This window comes from Crocodylus siamensis, chromosome 3 (genome assembly GCF_052110815.1).
Source record: "Crocodylus siamensis isolate JL-2025a chromosome 3, ASM5211081v1, whole genome shotgun sequence".
NCBI lineage: Eukaryota > Metazoa > Chordata > Crocodylia > Crocodylidae > Crocodylus > Crocodylus siamensis.
In genome coordinates this window covers 186,911,156-186,933,813 of record NC_143397.1, presented here as the reverse complement: position 1 = coordinate 186,933,813, position 22,658 = coordinate 186,911,156, and the positions used below count along the sequence as shown (strand labels likewise).

At 39.4% G+C, this 22,658-nt stretch overlaps 1 protein-coding gene across 7 annotated transcripts in view; it reads left to right on the top strand.

Moving 5' to 3' along the window:
- PCMTD1 (protein-L-isoaspartate (D-aspartate) O-methyltransferase domain containing 1) overlaps positions 1-21,487 on the top strand; it is an 83,414-nt gene extending 61,927 nt beyond the window's left edge. For all 7 annotated transcript variants that reach the window (XM_090039949.1, XM_090039950.1, XM_090039953.1 and 4 more), the window contains 3 exons: positions 11,811-11,982; positions 13,692-13,815; positions 20,649-21,487. In XM_090039949.1, the coding sequence (XP_089896075.1) occupies positions 11,811-11,982; positions 13,692-13,815; positions 20,649-21,019 (667 nt within the window). In that variant the 3' untranslated portion in view covers positions 21,020-21,487. The remainder of the gene's footprint in view (positions 1-11,810; positions 11,983-13,691; positions 13,816-20,648) is intronic.
- The last annotated feature ends 1,171 nt before the right edge of the window (positions 21,488-22,658 follow it).

The following is a 22,658-nucleotide window of genomic DNA, read 5'->3' as shown; positions in this document are numbered from 1 at the left end:
ATAGATGTAACAATTGAATCTTATCAGATTTCCATTATACATTTTTTGGAGAAATCCATACCCTTTCCCTTTCAGGACCAGATTAAATGGAAGTATCATAGAACACTGTCTTAAAAAGAAAAGCAGAATTTCATATTTCTTACCTGCTACAAGTTCAGTCATATTCATGTTAAAGTTTGAATTCAGCCAAAGGAAGTTGTTGACTAAAATTACTGAACATTTGACAGCATCAGTTATCTTCTTGATTCATATTTTGTATGGATGAATACTTTTGAGATTTTATACTCGAAAACAATTCCCATTACTTCAGTGGAGAGAAGGCAAGCACTTGTGTCTCTATGAGAAATAATTGCTTTCTAAATTTTCACCTGCAAAACTCAGAGGCAAAGCTTAAGATTGTGGCAGAAGCAGTTGAGAAGTGAAATACCTTTCTCTTTTCAAAACTACCTGTGGCTGCCAAAAGCCACAGTAGAATCTATATACTTCATTCTTTCTGAACTAATCTTTGTTTTAAAAAAAACTATATCAACACCAACTAGAGGAAGGAATCCAGTTTTTGGAACAAACTCTGAACAGGTAACAAATCAAAGACCAGCACTTCAATTTGTTCTTCAGAGAAAAATGCTTATTGGCTTGTTCCCTTACTGAAATCGATTTAAGTCAGTGTCTCTTAGAAAGGTCATGTAGTAAAAAACGTAGTCTTTAACCATTCCGTTCTTACTGTCCAGTTGTTTCTGACTACTGCTGTAATTGTATGTGTTCTCACAGTTTATCATCTGCCCTGGTGCATTAGCCAGAAGTTGAATAACTGTACAAGAAAAAGTATTAAATAGATTTGTTAGTATTGAAGGCATAGCCAGTAATGTTGCAGAAGTGTGCATTGGGTTCATTGTGATAGCTGATGCCATATCTTGTTACTGCCAAGGTTATTTTGGTCTAGTCTTCAGATGTTCATTCTTCTTGAATTATAGTGTTTGTGGTGTATTTGAAGACGGGGGCACATTACTTTCACTATATCTTTGTTAGATAAGTGTCAGCTTGAAGTTGATTTCGTGGATGAATAATAATAGACTTATAGTTTGCTGTATTTTCACATATTTATACCACAGCTTCACTTGCTTCCCACACAACACTGTTGTGGTCCCTATCTTCCTCTCTTTGCCTAAACAGAAAGGGATGGTAACGTGGCTGTAAATACCTTGAGCCTTTAAGATGGTAAGTAAGAGTCCCAAATCATTCTCCTTTTTTAGAATGTTTTATATAAATCCTTACAGGAAACTAGAATTGACAGTTGCTCAGATTACAAATTAACTACAGGTGAGGAAGTTAGTTAATGTGGAGTTACTGTAAATTCTCCCAAGTCTACCTCAGCAAAATGCCAAGAAACGGCAGTAAGATGCATGCCAATGCAATTTTAAATTTAGCTTCTTGGAGCTGACTGTAGAGCTAAGAACTACCAACCTGCCCACCAGCTGTGTTCACTGAGTTAGGTGTTTGACTTCATTGAAATAGTTAGAGCTGCTTGGCAGAGCTGTGACTGTGATGATAAGGATTTGGGCCCTGAATCTGAGCATCTGAGTCCCTGACCTTGACTTCTTTTCTGTGTGATCAAAGGAAAGAAGTGCATCTGTTCTTTGAAAGATCCTGTACGTGTTATTTCACTGCTGAATTCTAAAGGCTATGTCAGTGGTAGTGTCCAGGGATTTTCTTGCTGCAGAGATTATCAGCTGCACAATGGAATATGAGAGATGAGCTTAAAAATAAAATTGTGGGAGAGATGATTTTTGAGGACTAGAGGTAGGATTGTTCTACTGCGTGTTAGTTATGGCAAAAACTAGGCTAATGCGCAACAGAATTAGTCTCCTGCACATTAAGCATCACAGAGTTCATTTTTGCTACTGTGCATTAGCACAGCTATCTAGTAACTTATATTAGAGGTACTAAACTTAATACACAGTAGCAAAGACGTATTAATTAACATGTACCCATAGAGCTTCTGTTCCATACAGCTTGTGAGCATTAAAGGGAAAGGAGTAGATTTTCTTCTTCAGTTCTGTTCTGTGCTACATTCCCCGAGCTTTCATTATTACTAACAACGGCTGTTTGCAAGTGTTTGGGGAGACTGAGGCATTTATTCAAAGGCAGAGTTAAGGCAGCATTGGTATATGTTAACTCTGTTTTTTACAGATTTTTCAGCAATTCCCCCTTCATCAATGCACATGCACAGAAAAGACAGAATATATGGTACTGCCAGTCCTTTCCTCTAACCACCCCAATCCTAACTGAACTCCTCAATCTCTTTCCCTTATCCATTCCTATTTATTGTACTTTCCTTGTTATGACTTGACAGCAGACCCTTTCCTTAAACCACATTCTTCACAGTAATCATTTATATGTAATTTATTTTCTTTTTTTATAGGAGCTTGAGCACTTTCTGAATTAGTTTGCTGTACTCAAATTATACTTCTGCACAATAAAAAATGAACCATGTTAACTGAGCTGGTCATAGAACTGTGCCCACAGCTTCCTCTGAGACTTCCCAGAGCTAAATTTTGAACTTTTAAATCTAGAATTTAGCTTGGGTTCAGTGGTCACAATTTGTTCCCTGGAGTCTCCTTTCTCATGTAGAAAACCAGCTGCCTAGAAGTGGTCTTGTCTACTTTTTTCCATACAAGTTAATTGTAGTCTCTTTTCATATATGAGTGAATAGAGCTAAATCTTTAATGTTATGATTATTTGTCCTCAGAAATGTTTCTTTTAGGATAAAACTCTTTACTTCCACATTTTAAAACCTAAGTACAGTACTTGTTCTCTGTGGATGAGCAGTTTACAGAGAGTCAGGGTACCTGGACTGTTGCACTGTCCTCGGCCACAAACTCAAATAATCCCTTTTTATGCTGGTTGTACAGGATACTGTAGTACTCTCTGTAGTTTATCACTGGATCATCTCTTCAAAGCAACTTTCTGCATACGCTCCACTTCCATTCTTGCACGAGGTTGGTTCTGTAGTAGGGTGGCTTTCCCTGTAGTAGGAAAAGCCCCTTTATGGGGCTTACTCTGGCCTCTGCAATCAAGGATGAATTTCAGTCTGAAAGACTGGGGAGTTTTTCAATTTTTTCTTTTAAAACTTACTACTCCAAAACAGTTTCTGAGAATATTAAAAGCTAAATTCTTGTGTCATTTTATAGTACTCTGTCTCATCTCTAATGCATAGTCCTTGGAAAAACTGAATCATTAATACACTGTTGTTAAATAGAAAAAACAAAACATACCTGGATGTGAAAAGGAACAATGCACATAAACATGGGCTTTAGCTTTGGCTGTATGGGACTGAGCTCTTTGGCAGCTTTTCTGATTAATTAACCAAAAAATGATGGAAAGATAGATTGATTCCTTTTTAAATAAAGGAAAATCTGTTTACGTAAATTAAATTGTATATAAATATTTTCTCTCTCTTCCACATACCATTTGGTTTATTTCTTGTTATGCTTTCAGAAATTGAAAGGGCTTAATTAAGAAGGGTTTAATGGGTTTTCAGATGCTCGTTATTCAGCCAAGTGACCATTGTGTTAGTTCTAGTCTGACTTCCCATGCAACACGGACCATTAGATTTCCTTGAATTACTTATATTTTGAACTAGAGCATAGTTTTAGTAAACTGATTAAGGGATTCCAGTAATGAAGAATCCCAGAACCCATTTTAAGTTGTTCCACTGGTTGTTTACCTCTGTTAAAAAAATTGTGCACTGATCTCTAATGTGTATGGGCACTTGCGCATGCAATGAGTCTGCTGGAGCACATGAGGCTGCCAGAGCACATTAATTTGCTTGTCTCATGTATCTGGAGCACAGCTTAAGTCAGCTCTGAGAAAATGGTGGCAGCGCGCTTTGAACTGTAACATGTTAGATGTGCTTAGTTCAAAATGCATCACCATTTTATCAGCACTGATGTATGCCACGCCACTGATGCACCTGCTCCCAACTCAGCGCGTCGGGTGCTCTTAATTAGCACAGCTCGCTAATTAAAAGTGCCTGGCGCTGTGTTGGGAGCACGTGTAAAAATACCCAATTTGTTTAGCTGCAACTGCCAGCAACTGGATTTTGTCATGAATTTGTCAAAAGTTAAGAGCTCCCGCTAATTTCTGTTCCCCCTGTAGGTACTTTAATTCTGGATTGTCACCCATTAACCTAACCTTCTTTGAAAAATTAAACTAGAAGTCTTTGACTCTAAATCACTCTAGGATGTTTTTCCAAGCTTTTTAATCTTTCTTCTGGCTCTTTATCTTCCTGTTCATCAACATCTTCCTTGAGCATTGCTACTAAAATGGCGCACAGTAGTCCAAAAGCAGTCATGTCATTGCTAGATACAAAGATGATAAAGCTTACTATTTCTATCTGAGACTTCTCCTGTGTGTATACCAAGGGATTACATTATCCCTTTTCATAACAGCTTTAAGCTAGGAGTTCATATTCAGCTAATAATTCACTGTGATATCCATGGCTAGGTACAGACGGTCAAAAAGCCCAAGACTGAATCGATTCAGTCTTCTCAGGTTAGTCTAAGCTGTCTAGATTGAACTGATAATCAAGTGAACAGACAGATGTTCACTTCTGATTCGGGAAATGCCGCCGTGTGCCTGCAGTGGCTCAGGCCAATAGCCAGGGTGTTTTAGGGGAGCATACTTCCCTGCCTGGCTGGAACAGACAGCTTGGGCCAAGCCTAGCTTGCCCACCCTGCGAGAGGGAGCTTGCAGGGGGGGGTACAAAGCATCCTGAGATGCTGAGGAACTTCGAGTTCACTTGAACCTGGAGGGGATCTGGGACAGAAGTTCAATCGAGTGATTAACCTAAATCAGTTAAGTTGGATAATGAATCCATCCAGGTTTATCTTAAATTGGTTTCAGTATTTTTAAAGTGGTCTATGTGCTCTGAGCTTCTGTTGTTACAGATCCAAACTGGTTTCTAATCACGTATACCAGTTTGTAACTTCTGTCCCTCGTCCAAGATGTCAAGTCACTTATTAGCATCATTCCTCCCCAGTAATCCTGTGATCCTGGCCTACATACTTTCTTCTTAGATGTGTAACTGTATATTTGGATATATTAAAATGCCTTTGTTTTAAATCTCATTTTACCAAATTATATAGATCTCATGATTTCTATGCACTTTGTATTTTACAATTTCTCCAGTCTTTGTAATCTGCCCGTAGAATCATTACCACACCTGTTCACTGATTCTTTGTTCTCAATTTTTTGAGACCTACTGGCCAGTTTTTAAATCCACTTAGTGCCACGCTATTTTGGTGTCAATTTTTGTGGGTGCTTTATTTTCTCTCCAAGGCAGGTTTTTTAGGCAGGTTTTTTATGACCACTGTGATCTTTCCTAGTTGAATTGTAGGGTTTTTTAAAATAAGAAACAGACTTCTCATAAAAATATTCTCAGACAGTTTCCTCTTACCATTCATATTTTTCTGTTTACATTTTTTCTTCCCACTAACTTGGCCAATTACTTACTTTCAGCATTGTGAAACTGGGCTTTACGAGTCATCAAATATATATACTGTATACTTTATATAATATGTTCTAGTCTGTCTCCTTCTCTCTCTTCCCCCCCAATATAATGAAGTTGTGATCACTTATGTCACAAGTAGTACCTTACCCAAGTTTCAGGATCAATGGTAGCTTGATAACAGCTTTCCATATCCCAAAGAAAGGTTGTTGGACAAAAGACTTTGATTCTGAAACTGCTGTGGAGTCTCAGAACTTGAAATAAAGTCATTTCAAGTAAAGCCCAGTTGCTTTGAAAGTACATGGGATCTGGCAGCTGGTTCCACTCATAACAGTATAATGACTTCAAAAACTGGTACAGTAGTGAATGTAATACCCTCTAATTATAGTGTTTATTAAGATTACACAATTAAACATTTGACTTATCATCCACTAGTTCTCACACCTGAAATAGATTGGTGGATATGGATACAAGTGAAACAAGTGACTCTTAATGTGGATGTAAACATACAAAATTTTACTTCTTGCTATTTTTAGTGAATATGAGTGGTTGTGAGATCCACTTGTTGGTAGGTAAAGATGTTTTGACAGGAGAAGCTGAACAAATTGATTTAATCTCTCTTAATACTTGATTGACACTAGTTTTTCCTGTTAGCGTAACTGTCTGGAAGAGAAAGCAACATGTTTGTATTGGAATCACTGACTTATTATGAGTGACTATATCGCCAAATTTTGTGTGTGCGTTTCCTAAAATGCAAGCGATGAACAGGTGAAGTTAGTGGAGGTGAAAGCTTATGATTTCTAATGTATTTTATTTTGTCATACTTCATAGGGGCCGGCTTGGTTAGCATTGACTCCAAATGAAAAAGATTCATGCAGAGTCAAATTACTATGTCATCTGCTTGTGGCAGGTGTTCATTGAAATATTAGGGAATTCGTCCTGTTGCCACCTAGATGGCAGAAATTAACATCCTTTGGCAGCCCTGTGCATTTTCACTGAACAAGCTGATGTGGTTATAAACGCTCTCTCCATCTTAGCACAGTGTTATTCTGACACGGTGTTCATATGTTTGTAGCAGCATATATGAAATAATGCACAGAGGTTTTTTTGACAGTAATAATGCACAGAACTCTCCTGTAAAAATATCAGTTATTCCATGATGATGATCTCGTAGATACGAACAAAAGTTGAATTATGTCAGGCATATTTGTTAGACCACTAATTATTTTTCAGTTTTATTTGAAGTCATTTACTGTGTGAAATATACCTCATCTTGCTAAGTAGTTTATGAGTAGGTCAGTGCCAAATGTTTTGACAATAAATTACTTATTTTTAGGACAGATCTTCCTGTAACAAGGAGGGCATAATACTGCAGGCCAGAGAAAACTGAATTTAATTCCCAAAAGGCTTTGAGGTTGAAATACAACAATGATGCCATCTTGAGTGTAGTGACAGTATGGCTAGTGAAAGGATTTTATATCGGATTAGATTGAATGTCATATTAAAGTGGCCTGACTTGCATTGATATAAGTATTATGGAAACTTGTGACTTTGATGCCGTCCAGATATTACACTTGTTGCAAATTGTCTTCTGCAATTGTTTTTTGTAATATGCTAGATGTTCAAGCGTGGCAAACCAACAACCAAGATATTCTACATTTTAGTATGGAATATCTTGTGGCTTGGTTTAATTTAAATCTGTGGCATGTCCAGTGCTGGCCTCCTGGTGCATTTTTAAGCTTGTTGGTACAGGGACATCCAGTCTGTTTGCTCCGGACAGTGGCCTTTACAGTCATGCCTTGACACCAGTATCAAGCTGCATGGTGGGACTTTAAAAGTCCCTCCATGGGGGGAGATCATCAGCTTTTCATGCATAGGGACATCCGTGATCCCTAGCTGTGTATGGGCCAGTGTATATGCAGTTGGTAGCGTATGCTCCAGTGATAGCAGGCAGCTGAGGATGGGGGAGCTCCATGGTGAATGTTCATTTTATAGAGCTGCCTGCAGCACTTAAGTGTTACCAGAGGACATTTTGTTCACCAGACATGCAGTTTCAAGGTGCTTGGTGGGGGCAGCTTGTGGATTGGTGAGCTCCTGAATCCACAGCTACCTGCACCACATATTTTTACCAGCACGCATGCAATTGGCTGCACCTGCATCAGGTGTGGGCAGCTGGGGGTAGGGTAGCTCCATGATTGCAGATGCAGCCAGCTGCATGCCCCAGCAGATGTGCAGTTGGGATCTGGCAGATTTTTATTGCTGATCTCCAGAATCGCACATCCTCCCATGCACATACAACGTGTCATGATGGAACACTCAATTTTTAGGATCTGTAATAAAAAGTCACATCAAGTGTTAGTTTTCTCCCATACTTGTGGGGGGGAGGAGTGGAGAAACATACAGTTAACTGCTTAACTGCAGAGTCTCAAGAAAATCTATGAAATGAAGTATGCACTTACCTGAGCTTAATGTAAGCAGTAATTCTCATTACATGTATAGCACTATCAGTGTTATAGTAGCCTTCAAACTGGGTGGTGTCCCTCAATTTCAGTATTTCTAATGGGAGTTGTGACTGACTATTAGAAGTAGTATTGGATTACTTAAAGAAACATCCAGCAAAGCCTTCAATGTCTGTTTGAAATTTTGTGCATATGTAGCATGTAAGGAAAATATTGGTGTTTATAGCATATAAGAAAAGGTGATCTCTTTCTGCAAGAAAGTGTTTCAAGTGACAGCACCAAATTTGTCACTTCAGTGATTCATCTTGCACTGCATCAGAATTTTGTATCAACTTCTCTAGGCAATTCAATTAGATTTTAGGAGAGGAGACTATCTGTATAAACTTTACTGAAAATAAATATCTCTTGTAAAATTAATAATTATAGGCTTTAAATTAATAAGTGTTTATGTTACTAATGGAGTTCTGTTAATGCTCTTTAAATGGAAGTGTAGGAATAGATCCTCTGTACAAAAATTAGGCAGGTGGCAGTGAGGCTGAAAGTGAGTACATTTGCTCCCTCTGCTCAACGATTCTCTGGGGGGGGAGGGGTTTGTTTATAATTCCACTTTCTTACTACAGGAAAAATCATATCTGTCCAGGGACTTATTTTCACTTGGTGGTCAAAAGGTTGGTCATAAGGATTGGCTTCAGTAAGTGTGGGAGATGCTTTAAATATGTTTCTAAAATCTTTTTAATAGCGATTTATCAAGTGCACAAAATGACAAACCATAGCTTTTAATATAAAGCTAATTCTGGGAAGATCTGTTAATGTACTTTCCAGATCCCCCTGGGACCATTTTGGATGGGCAGAAAGACTGATTTAGGAGCTCTAGAGACTATTAGGTTAGCTGTATAAGCTGAGTACCCCTACTATAGAGCTTGTGGACAAGAGAGGCCCTTCCCCTCCCCTGGATTCTTTGGAAACAAGGCTTTAAGGAGAGACATCATGACAATTTTTTCCTTTATCTAATTACATTTTAATGGGTTTCTGATTTCTATTGCAGAGCTACTCAGCTCATTTTTTGAGATTTAAAGTTAGTGCAGTAATGCTTGAATGAACCTTTACACAGTGTGAAACCATACCCAAAATGTGTGAAATATCTTCCTCTTTTTTTTATCAAGGCTCTGTGGATTCCAGTATTGTGGCCATGGGATCTGATGCTTTTTTTTGATGCCATGAAATGGAGCATTTTTGTCAGTACATTTATCAATGTTCTGGGTTTAATAGCTTTTTTCCCCAGTGAGATATGCATGCATTAACCTCTGTTTGCTCCCCTGTTTTCCCCCCCAAATAAGTCATAGCATGCTATTGTATAGACTTAAGCAACAAGGCACTCAAAGCCTTTTCCAGGCTGCCTTTTCTCTTAGGTGGACTCTTGATTAAGCATGTCCAAATACTTACCTAAATGAAGTACATCCAGTACCTCCAAGAGGTGGTTGTAGTAGCAAGCAAAGGTTTCTTTGCCTGCTACTACAGGATGTGCATGCAGCTATTTAGGGAAGGGAGCACTGTTTCAAGATTGCACATAATCTTTACTAGCAAAATGTATGAATTGAGCATGTTTACAGCACTGTTAGTGAAGTAGTCTCATTCTGTAAACTTAAGTCTTCCTGTCATAGTATTTGCTATTTCTGTAAATGGAGAAAGCTGTCAAGCCTCCTTATGCTTGATGAAATGCTTGCACCCTGAATTCTCTCGCACTTTTACTGTTGCATTGGGATCTGCTGCTAGTCAAAAATAAAATAAAATTCCCCTCTCCTGTGACTTCTAGTTGTCAAATACAAAACAAAACATGGTTTCATATGTTTGTGCATGGCTATTGGAAAAAAATTAATTATGGATGGAGTTTGAGATCTACTGGGTTTACAGAGTTTTCAAATAACTTGACTGTGATTGGACCTTCTATGTACACAATTATTTAGAGTTACTTTATACAGTTCTTACGAGAAGAAAACATTACTTTTCCTATTCTGTACAGCAGGGATTCTCTACTCTCCCATTATCCTGGCTTTGGTTATAAGTTGACCCAGATGCTGCCAGACCTGTGTTCAGAGCCAAGGACATGTGCTGCACACAGTACCGCTCTAGGATTTGTGCAACATGTGGGACCTGCACTACAGACAGTGCCTGCCCCATGCAGCCCAGTATCTGTACCGTATGTGGTGCCTTCTGCCTGGTCCAGTACTGACCTACATTCAGCCCTGCATAGCACAGGTCTTCAGTTGGTGGGAACGGGCACCATCTGGCCCACATACCAGGACTTGTACTGCACACACTGCCTGTCCCAATGAGTCCAGGACCTGTACCGACCGCATGGAATGTTCTTCCTCCTCCTCTCCTCCCACCCCATACAAGCTGGTCTGAGACATGGAGAACATGCAGGTGCTGGGGTCTTTGGGCCCCATCTGGCCCACAGACTGATTTGATGCCACTCATCTGGCCCATGTAGCCAGGTGGGTTTAACACTCCTGTTCTACGGCAGCCTTAGAAAATGTTACAATCGCATCTTTGTTTGTTTGTTCTTAAGAAGCCAGTGGTTGGAAGCTTATCCAAATCAAAACACAGCATCATGTAGCAGGAAGCAACATGCAGCAGCAAGGTGTTACAAAGCTTGAATATTGTTAGTTTATACCTCTGTTTTTGAGAGCACAAAAATACAAGCATTCATATTAAAACCTCCCAAAAAGTTCTTAACACATAGGCTTATTTTTTTTGTTCGTTTGTTTGGGGGTTTTTTTACTGGAATTTTAAGTAAGACACAGCAGAGGTATAGCAAGCTCTTTCAGTGCCCTCAGCAGAGGGGTGTATGCCTAGGTGGGGCGGCACGGGAGTGGAGCTTTATCTGCTCCCACTCTCCACATAGGCAGGAGCAGCATGGGCTTAGGCTGCTGCCGCTGAGGACGAGCAGCAAAAGGAGGCTTCCCCCCTAGTGCCCCGCTTGTTTTGTTCAGCCCAGGTGCAGGGCTGTGCATCCCATGACTGCCTTTTGGATCATTTCACTCGTCTGCAAGTGTAGGAATAGGTCCTCCAAATAAAAATTAGGCAGCTGGCAGTGAGGCTGAAAGTGAGTACATTCCCTCCTCCTCCCTATCCCCCGCATACACTGTTGGGCATAGCCTAGATCTGAGCTGTGTAGGGTTGCCCCTGCCATGGCAAAGACTCCTGAGAAAAGGAGGTCATATGGGTAGGCTTGGTGCCCTGCCCCCAACCCCTCTGTCAGGCTACTGAGACAGTGACCCAGAGCCCTGTCTTCCTTTGGGCTGATTATAAAGAATATGGCAGTTGTATAAACTTGTCCTGTACACTTGACTTGCAGTGTCGGAGGAAGCTAAAAGTAACACGTGTTGGACCACATTTTGAATTTCTCTCTCTGGGGAGCCCTGTCAGAGCTGAGGCCTGCAGGGACTTGTTTTGGAAGATATGCAAGTATGCTCTTTCTCTAATTGCTCTACTCCAAACAGTGCACAGAGGAGACACTGAGCACCTTAGGGGCGCCATTCAAATGTAGCTTGGGAAGTCTGGCCCTTGTTTTGCACTGTGGAAACACAGTGAAACTACAAATGAATGGGCACTGGAATTCCTACGTTCCTATTAAAATAGTCTGATGTCCACCACAGAAAAGGCTTGGATAATACCCCAATGTTTGTTTCATTTTTGCCTGCATTTCTTTAGTAGGTCTTTTGTATTCATGGAAATTGTTAATAACTCTAATTATAAATGAGGAAAAGTTTGAAACTTGCTTTTCATAAAAGGAGACTTTTACTAAATAACTGTTTGCCTTCTTTTTTTCCTTTTTCCCATAGGTTTGAGTTCTGTGAACCTGCCTTTGTGGTTGGTAATTGTCTGGAAATAGCATCAGACAGTCATCAATATGACCGGATTTATTGTGGAGCTGGAGTCCAGAAAGACCATGAAAACTACATGAAAATTTTACTGAAAATTGGAGGCATTCTAGTTATGCCTATAGAAGATCAGGTGATTCAGTGACAATTTCCCCTTTCTATGTTTTGATATGAAATCAAACAACTTAAATCAAGTAATGTAAAAGCATCCTCATCTTCTCAAGTACAGTAATATGCCAATATGCTGATTATTCAGATTTTACACATTCTTTTTTATATTTATTCTTTTCTTTTTTAAATGATTCCACATTTTAGTATTTCACTTCTTATGTGCAGCTGGTGTTAGCTGCAGGAGACACAGCTAACATCAGTGTTAGTTGAAGGAGGGATGTGATCTAGTTTAAATTTAATTGATTAAAATACTGAGATACTGTTCCCGTTGAAGTCCATGGCAAAACCATAGGGATTTTATCATGAAATTCAGTGATGTGAAGACTTGATCCAAACACCCTGCTGTAGAGTTTCCTTGTGGCTTTTTTGTTTTTACATTAACTTCTATGACTCTTCTATTTTACTTTTTACTAAAAAATTACAGACTTCTTGTGTCCTGTGGTTTTGTTGATTTGTTTTGCTTAACAACACCCTCTTAAAAATAATAATCTGCATTGATTGTGTGAAAGGAAATTTGGCATTAACAGGGACAAGTGACTATAGGGGGAAAAGTAAGACCATACTTTCACTTGTTTTAGATGCCACTTGTAACAATAACAGGTAATGCATTTTTAGACAAGTGTATTATTAATAGTACTTAGCACTTCTGTTACTTTCATCCATAGATTGCAAAAGGCTTTACAAAGGTGAGTGTTTACTGATGGGGGAACTGAGGAACACATAGATTTAACAATTTACCAACATCTATGCCCCTCCGAAGCCCGATTTGTTAAAACGCTGCTGGTCAGATATGCAGGTTACTTTGTCAATGACAAAAAGTTGTTGAATTTTTGCTGTATAGTTTCTTATTGTAGACATCACTTGTACTAATGGTAAAAGTTGGTGCTTAACAAATGCTAGTCATATGTCAGTTGTATTCACTGGATGTTTATTTTCATATAGATTTTAATGGAAGATTATGAACCATATCAAGAGAAAATAGACTAGGATTAACAAACAATATAAGTGCTCTGCTCATTGTAACAAAGTGCAGGAGAAAATGAAAATTAGCACAAGCCTGGACTTACTAGCCTTTCCCTTGACCTGTCAGAGAGCCCTGCTTATTACTTCAAATAACAATGTTGGGCATATTTTGCCAGTAGTCTGGGAGAAGAGTAAGTTCTATACATTAATGTAGTACCTTTTAACTGAATATCCCTCCTATTCTAAGTATGCTGGCTACTGTGGTATTTAGACACTGGACAATCCAGGATTTTCAATACAAGATCATACAAAAAAAAAAAGATAAAATTGCTAACTTTATAAAAGTTTAATGTGTTTTCTTTGCAATGCAAGTTACAGTCATACTAAATATTAGTTTGGAATTAGGGGGGAATATTATCAAAGGAGCATTGTTTAATAAAGTTTTAAATGCATGTACAAGTCCTTATTTATCTTTTAAGAGCTAACTTAAAAGCCTTTGAAATAAAATGAGAAAAGTCTGAATAAAATTTTGTAGCGCATACAGAATTCAATCTGGGAAGAGAACGGGCTTTCTAAATTACTTTGAAGCGATTTTGAATGCTAATGCTAAATTAAACTTCCTCAAAGTGAAGAACTGCAAAAGTAACCAAGACAGGACACCTTTTTAACTGCTGAATTTTATTTTCTGTTTCTCTTGTTCTCTTGCAGCTAACACAAATTCTGAGAACTGGACAGAACACTTGGGAAAGTAAAAACATTCTTGCTGTTTCATTTGCTCCATTAGTGCAACCAAACAGAAACGACAATGGCAAACATGATACCGTGGGACTGCGTAAGTATAACCTATGGCATCTCCCTTCTGGCATGGCTAGTTTATCATGCTTGAGACGATATTCTTGTTGGGGGAGGATTACATTATGTAGGCATATGGTAACAGAATGGGAATGCACTGTTTAGAAAATGATAGGCTCTCATTGATCTTTAAGTATTGGTGGCTTGTGTTCAGGATCACTGAAAATGCATCTGTGTGTGCCTAATGGTTTAAACTTAGGTTTTCCAATGAAATTATACAGCGACTTCTCCAGTTTCCCCTTTCTTATTCTGACTCATTCCCAAGGTCCAGATATTTCAGTATTTTCTCTGGTAGTCGAATTAACTTTGTCCAAACACAAATAAAAACATCCATATTTAACATCTTTTTAGCATACTTAATTTTTTTTTCCTGAGGCTTCAGTCTGCCTTCCAGAGAGAAATGAAACGCAAGTCCTTCACCTCCCCTAGAGTGGAAGGAAAGAGCTTGCTATCCCATAGGCCTGGTTGGAATGTATCTGCTTGTAGCATACAGATCTCTCTGCCTTGAGAAAGGAGAAAGAGTACTTTACTTTATAGGGTATGGAGATGCCCTACGGCCATTCAGTGGTGCTTGGGATTTTCTTTCTAATTCCAGTCCTATGCCAGATATTTTAAAGTTATTTAAGCACTTGGAGATGCCTTTTGAAAATACCACAATGTCTGTCTCTGTTGTAGGGCTCCTAAATGCCTTTCATAATCTGTCCCAGAGGTTGTTAAATAAGCACTAAAGGATGACAGAGCCATTGTCGAGACCTAAATGCATTCTTTGCATCTGGCTTCGCTGTGGAAGATGTAAGGAAAATTCCATCAGCAGATACACTCCTCCCCAGGGAGAAGTCTGTGCAGATGACCCAAACTGAGGTTTCAGTAGATGAAATTGTAGAGGAAATTGATAAATTAAAAACTAGCAAGTCACCAGGACCTGATGGCATTCACCCTATGGTCCTGAGGGAAGGCAAATTGGAAATTACGGAGCTCTTAACTGTAGTGTGTAACCTATCACTGAAAACAGCTGTAGTACTAGAGGACTGGGCTAGGGACAGACATTACCCATAAACCAGTTAAAGGGATCAGAAACTGGTTTAAACCTGTAACAGAACATAAGTTCAGTGCACATAAACCAATTTCAAAATGGCTGAAGCCAGTTCAAGAGAAACCTGGTTGAATATAGTATCAGATTTAACTGTGATTGGGCCTAAACTAGTTTATGCAGTTTGTCTCAGACCCTTTCCTGGTTTAAGTTAAACCAGAGTGCCCCAGCATTCTAGGCATGCTCTCTGGGCTGGCTTCTCTGCTTCAGCAGAGCAGGGCTGATCCCTGCCCCTCTACTCTCTAGTTGGGGAAGGGAGGGGTGGGGGCCTGGCCAGACTTGGCCCTAAAAGGGAGCAGGGAAGAGGTTCATTTGCCCCCTCCCTTTGCTGCCCCACCAGCATAACTTGCATTTCTCTGCTGGCTGCTCCAGTGTCAAGGGCACAGCCAGCCCTGGGCAAAGTCCTGGAATGAACTGGCTAGGGAGAGGGTTCAATTCCCCTCTTCCTGTCTGCTGGACCCAAGCCTGGGTCTGCCGGGCACTCCCCGCTTGCTGTCGCAGTGACAGGTGTGTGGCCAGACACTGGCTGGTATGGCACCCTTAGACAATGGTCAGGGAACAGGGTTATTCCTGCAAAGATTCAGTAAGTTAATGCTCCAGCTTTTTGGACATCTGCCCCAGCCCTGGAGGTTTTGCCTGTGGGATTCCAATTTTAAAAAAGGCTCTAGAGGAGTTGCAGGGAACGATAGGCCAGTGAGCCTAATTTCTGTTCCTGGAAAATTTGGTAGAGCATATAGATGAATGTGACTTGCTGGTGAGGAACAAACATGGCTTTGTCAAAGGGAAGTCATGCCTCACCAACCTACTGGTGTTCTTCTGATAGATAGGAGTGTCCAGTTGACTTAGTATATTTAGACTTCCAAAAGCCTTTGATAAAATCCCCCATCAGAGGCTCTTAACTAAATTACGTAGTCATGGGATTATAGAGAACATCCATTTGTGGATTAGAAACTAGCTCAAAGGTGGCAAACAGTGAGTATAAATGGTCACTTTTCAGGATGGACAGGGATCCCTCAGCGGTGTTGCTCATGGATCTGTTGGGACCAGTGCTGTTTAACATATTTATAAATGATTTGGAAAAGGGGGTGAGTAGTGAGGTAGCCAAATTTTACTAATGACACAAAATTATTCAACATGATGAAGACCAAGGTGGACTGTAAGTAGACTCTGAGGAACTACAGAAGGATCTGACATGATTGAAAAACGGGCAACTGAATGGTAGATAAGTGTCAAGTGATGTATCCAGGCAAAAGCAACTCAGACGATACCAACTATAAAGGGCTGTACATTAGCTGCTGCCATACTGTAAAGAGATCTAGGAGTCATTGTGAACATTTCACTTAAAACATCAGCTCAGTGCTCAGCAGACATCAGAAAGGTTTTTTTAAAAAAGGTGGTGGGGGGGATTATTAAGAAGGGAATTGTTAACAAAATGGGAAGTATCACTATTCACCTTTTTAGAAATCTACTAGCCAATTGCCTGTCAAGAATGACTGGGGAGGTGGGGCCAGACATGGGAGGTGGGGACAGAGGCCCATGTCTGGCCCCACCCCACCCTGCACTTTGGTTCTGGCCCTCCTCCCCGATCCCCGAGTCCAGGCCCTTCCCCCCCTCAACTCTGTGCTCTGGGCACCCCAGCCCACATAACCTTCCTTCCCTCCCCATTCCCTGCCCTCCCAGCTGTTGGCAGGGTGCAGCGGCGGCGGGGCACTGTCCTGCCTCCCTTCCCCTCCTTGCCAGCTTTTGTCAGGGCTATGCATCCCCCTGCATCTGGCCCCACCCGCACTTCTCCACTGTGCTGGCCTGGCCCCCCTCCTCACTTCATTCCCTGTCTTCTGCTCTTGGAGCACTCTGGTTGGTTGGTTGTCAGCCAATCAGAGTGCAAATAAAGTGTTATGGACAGACAGACAGACTAAGGCTTTTACAATGTTAGAATGGTGCATCCGCACCTTGAATACCAAGCCTACTTCTGGTCCCCATACCTCCAAAAGGATATAGGTGAACTAGAGAAGGTCCAGAAAAGGGCAACAGGGATAACTAGTGGTGTGAAGGGGGCTTCCCTATGAGGAGACGCTGAAGAGGCTAGGCCTGTTCAATTTAGAAAAGAGATGGTTGAGGAGGGACATAAGGGCTTACAAAATATGAAGTAGCAAAGAGAAAGTAAATAGGTATTTATTGTTTACTCTCACAAAATACAGGACTAGGGGTCACAAAATTAAACTATTTGGTAGTAAGTTTAAAACTAACAACAGGAAGTTTTTTCACACAGTATGTAATTTAAATATGCAGCTCCACTGCCACCAGATATGGAAGCTGACAGTTTTAGCAAGATTCAAAAAGGGATTGGATAAATGCTTGGAGGAAAGGGGCATCAGTAGCAAGGGAGTTAGGGCTTTAGTACGTGGTAATTTTGGGCAGCTCCTGGAGCTCTCAACACCCTAATATAAACACCCAAGTTCATCCCCACATGCTCACGAGTACCTCATATTCCCTGCTTACTGCCTCCCTTCCCCACCAGCTTACTTGTGGCTGCCAGCACTCTGTCCAAGAGGAGCCAGCAGGGAAGGGTTACCCTGCCTGCCTGGATGCTGGGGCTGCTGCTCTGTAATGCCCTGGAGGCAGGGGGGAGGCTCAGAATGGGTAGTGGGAAATCTTACCTTTCAGTCTTTCAAGCAGCTGCTGGCCTGATCTTGACTACTCCAAACTTGAGCTAGCAGTAACACTGATCAACATTTGTGCAGCACTCATTGTAAGGTGCAACAAGACCCTTAGGGATAAAGCCTCCAAATCGGAGCTTCTTGAACTTGTAAATGCTGGAGGCTGAAAATGAGAGAGGAACAGTGGGGGGGAACCCTGGTCATACCATGTTCATTCTCCCCTTCAGCATCCACTGTCGGACACTATTTGACACGGGATACTGGGCAGGATGGACCTATGGCCTGACTCCTGTAAATTGCAATTCTTACATCTGTACAATGTTTTGGTATTAATTGTTAATAATCTTTGTGGGCTGCTAGTGACTATCCCTTCCTTCTCCAAATATTTATAAATTGTTTTATAAGTGATATCGATGTCAGGGTGTCTAGTCTCTATTTCCTCAGGTCTTCCTTTCGGCCTTTTTAGGATGGGTGTTTTCCAACTTTTCTCTAGTTCTCTATCTGGAACCTTGTCTGTTGATCATGATGTGGCCCCTGGCTCCAAGATTTCTTGAGGTGGTTCATTTCAGAAGTCTGGAATGAATTTGGCCAGGTCATGCCAACTTATTTTAAATTTGTCAAAATGTCTCTGCTCTATATTTAGCATGATGTATAAGCCCTTTCTCTGCCCTGTTTATGTTAATTTTATTATCTGGTGTTGTTTTTCTTCTTTTGATGAAGATTGAGGGGGGAAATGGTCATTGAGGAGCTCTGTCTTCTCTGCATCTCTTATTAATAGCTTGCCTTTCCCACTGAGCAGTGGACCCACCATTTTGCTGCACTCTTTTCTGTCTGGCATACTGATAAACAATTTTTGATGTTTTTGTTTGACAGGAATCAACTTATAGACCCATGGAAGTGTCCTGTGCTTGTTCACATCTTTCCACTGTGTTGGAGCAGCTCATTGTTGAACAGTTAATGCTATGCTTTTTGTGAACTGTTATCTCCTCTGGGTTCTTTTATCCTTTAATGTGGCTGTTCCTGGGACCTTACCTATTTCTTTTTATCTTTTGAAGTCCTCTGTCCTTGTTTGATATTCCCATGCTGCCTTTTTCTTAGAATCATGAATTTTGTCATATTGTGTTACTTCCTAATGAGGTTCCAATAGCCAGTTCTTCTTTATTGGTCAGAACAAGATTCAAAACAGATAACGCTTACTTGCATCCTGAATTTTCTGAAATAAACATTTATCCTTTATAATATAAGAATTTGGATGCTTTATGGTTTTTTTGCTACAGTTTTCTTTCAACAGGTATTGAGGACATTGAAATCCTCCCCCCTCAGCCCATCAGTTCTGTCTCTTAAATTTAGGAATTTTTGTTACTTGCTTGAACAATGCCTCATACACTTTTTGTTCTTCATTTAGTTGTCTAATTTAAAACCCTGTCCCCACCCCAATCTCACTATATTTTTCCTGTCTACATTCACCCACTTGTATGCAATAGATTAGCTTCTTTCATCTTGGATCTGAGAGTAAGCTTATTTCCGACGAATGGTATTACTGCCTTCTTTCTTTCTCTGACTTATTCTTCCAAAGCAAGGCATACTGTTCACTGCTGAGCCAAGTCATGAGAGTGATTTCATAAAGTTTATGATTCCAGTCATGTCTTAACTTACTATGACCACCAGTTTGTTTGGTTTGTTCCCAATATACCTTGCATCTAGATAGATGGATGCAGGGAATGGAGATCTATCTATCATCTATCTGATCTGTAGATCCAAGAAATGGATATTTTATATTAATTTGCAGCCTGCCACCTGGATTTCCTCTTGCTTTTATTGTCTTTTGTGGTTTCCTAGTCTTAAGGATTTATGCTCTTCTAGTCTTCAACCCACCAGCCACAGTGTAGCTTTCTTTGCCAGCCCCCATAGATCTTATTTAAAGCCTTCTTTCTTGGAACATCAATTTTTGAAGAATCCAAAGCCCTCTTGTTGACACCACCTTATAAGCCTGCCTATTTGTGTCCATGATGTATTGGTCTCTGCCTCCTCTTCCTCCTTTTTGGTGTAATGAACATGACTCTCCATCTCAAGGGGTGTGCGACCCTTACCTTTTGCTCTGGGCTGACTGCTTCTCTGATCCCTTTCGTTAGTTGTTTCCTCTTAAATTTTTTCACCAGTAGTTCCCATGCAGAGATCTTGGAAGTGGTTGCTTGTGTGTCTCCTGAACTCTAGTTCTGTCTAGATTTATGGAGGTCACGTTCTATTGTTTGTCTTTTCTTGTTTTTCAGCTTCTCTTGCACCATTTTTTCAGCACTCTGTATCTGTAATAACTCATAGGAATTCCCATATATGTAGATATTCTTCCTTCTCTGTGTTTGAAGTCTTTCTTCCCAATATAATGACTAGTTTTTACTTGAAGTCAGTCTCTGCCTTCAGAAAGGAATGTAAACATGGCACATCACATGAAGATCGTGGTAGCTTTGCTTTCTTGCCTTCTTCCCCATTGGTTAATTAGTTGTTAAATTATTAAATTAAGTTGTTGGTAGGAGTAGAATTGTTAACATTCATATTACAGGCAACCCTTACTTTAACGCTGTTTGGCTTAGCATTATTTTGCTATAATGCTTATTTTAAATTGATACCTGATTTGACTTGGTGCTCAGCAAGTTTCATTATAATGCTTGTGGTCACCATCTTGTGTTGTTGAAAACCATTATGGCTGCCATCTTGGGTCATCACATACTTTTTGGTTTTGCTTAACTCTCATTTCACATAGCACTCGATTTTTCAAGAACCAATTAAGAGCACTGAGCGGGGGTTGCCTGTATTACTTATTAATACTTTGAGCTACCTCCAGCATGAATGTTAAATAGGACAAAACATTTTCTTATTTATCTGCTATGTGGTTTGTCAAGGGCTATCAACTGTATCTGTTTATTTTATTTGCATACTTGATTTTGTATTAAATTGTCTTTTGTTGTTCTGTGTTAATTTATCTTAATGATCAACCCCATATTCCTAATTGCCATGTAAAATGTTAGTTTTGCTGAGATAGGAGGTGTAACTTGTTTTCTTTTGTTTTAGCTGCTTGTGCTGTAAGGAATCTTCAGGACCTAGCTCGGATCTACATTAGACGTACCCTTAGAAACTTCATAAATGAGGAGATGAAAGCTAAAGGTATTATTCAAAAGGCACCACCAAAACGAAAACGCAGAAGATGCCGTAGGCGGAGGATTAATACCTACGTGTTTGTAGGCAATCAACTCATTCCTCAGCCTCTAGACAGTGAAGAAGATGAAAAGATGGAAGAAGATAACAAAGATGATGATGATAAAGATCACAATGAGGCCTTGAAGCCAGAGGAACCACCTCGAAATCTGCTGCGAGAGAAAATTATGAGTTTACCATTACCTGAATCTTTAAAAGCATACTTGACCTATTATAGGGAGAAATAACTCCTTTTACATAGAAAAGATGATGCCTACTGATAGTTTATTCTTCAAGATGTAGCATTTATTAAAACATAGATGGACAAATATCATTAGTCTTTCATCAAGGCAGAAGTACAGTGATAAATTGTAACTTCTTGTCTTACATTCAACAGTAGAATCCCTTTTTAAAAATCTATTTTTCTTTAAATTTTGAAAAATGCTGTTTTAACTCTGATAGAAATATATATTCCAAAGCATTATGCAGCACTAATCAATATTTTGCATGGTAAATCTTTTTTGATCCCTAACAGATTTGTATTGATAAAGGGTAAGTGAAATTTTATATGTGCTAAATAATTGTTAAACAAATGCATCTGACTTGATTAGTAGTTGTGTCTGCATTCATTCTTCGGGAACATTTTAAACATGCAGACATTTTTCATTTAATATTGAAACCTTTAAAAATAAACTGTTAAAAGTTTATTTTTGTCATGGCTTTGTTGCAATCACTATTATTGTGTTGGTATAGATGTATTCCAAGGAATACACAAGTGCAATAATAACTGTATACAGACATTGAATGAGCTGGCTTTAATAAAATGGGGAAAATGCAAGTTCTAAAATTACAGATGCCCTTTCTACTTTTGCATTTATATCTTTTTGCCAAAAGCTCTTGAAAAAAAATGATATCTTCTTCCAGAGCCTTAAGGGAATGTCATGTGGAGTATAACTCTGTACTATCCTTACTACAACCCGTTTGTTTAACTTCATACTACATTTTTCAGTACTTAAAGAAACATTTTCTCATTTCCAAGAGTTTTAAAAACATACTTAGTTTTTCTAAAGCTCACAGCATAGATACACAATATTTGGTAATACAAAAGATTGTAATTTAGATTTCAATTATCTATATTTACTACTTTACTACTAGAGGTAGAATAATGAATAAAGTTTAGCTTGTATTGCTTACTTGGATAGTCGTAATAGTAGATTTAGAATTTGTTCAGCAGATGCACTTTAGTAAGTGGATTTTGTACTTCATCTAAATATTTATCTCTGAAAATGCAGGCTTGTGCTAGCCTATATTTGTTCTTGAACACAGCTACTTTTTAGCACAAAAAATATTCACAGAATCATATGTATCTTTTGGAAATTGAGTAGCGGTGTAAACTTTGGGACCCAGAGTGTGCTCGTCTAAATACTTCCCTTCCCTTTTCTCCTTCCCTTTCTGGTAAAGTTACTTGCAGTTTTCATCTTGGGTTGATGGAGTGCTTTGTTTGTTTTCACCAACTTAATATTTCAAGTTTCTTTTGTAGCATAACCATAAGGGAAAATGCAGTTTAAGAACTTAGCATGTGATATGCAGTAAAAGCCGCTGTTATTGGAAACTTCTGTCTGTTAGAACCAATGGAAAACATTCCTCTTGAGAAAATTCCAATGACATATACTTACAGTTGTGGTAATATTATTTATTACATCAATTCAATATTGAATAATAATAGAAAAATCATTCAGGATAGTACCACTGCAGTTAATATTTTCATAGATGGACATTTATAACTAGCCACTATAATGTGGCCTAACAGTAATGTTTTCCAATATTCACTTTTAAACAATAGGTATTTTATTAGACCTGATAATATTGTCCCATTACATTTTGAAC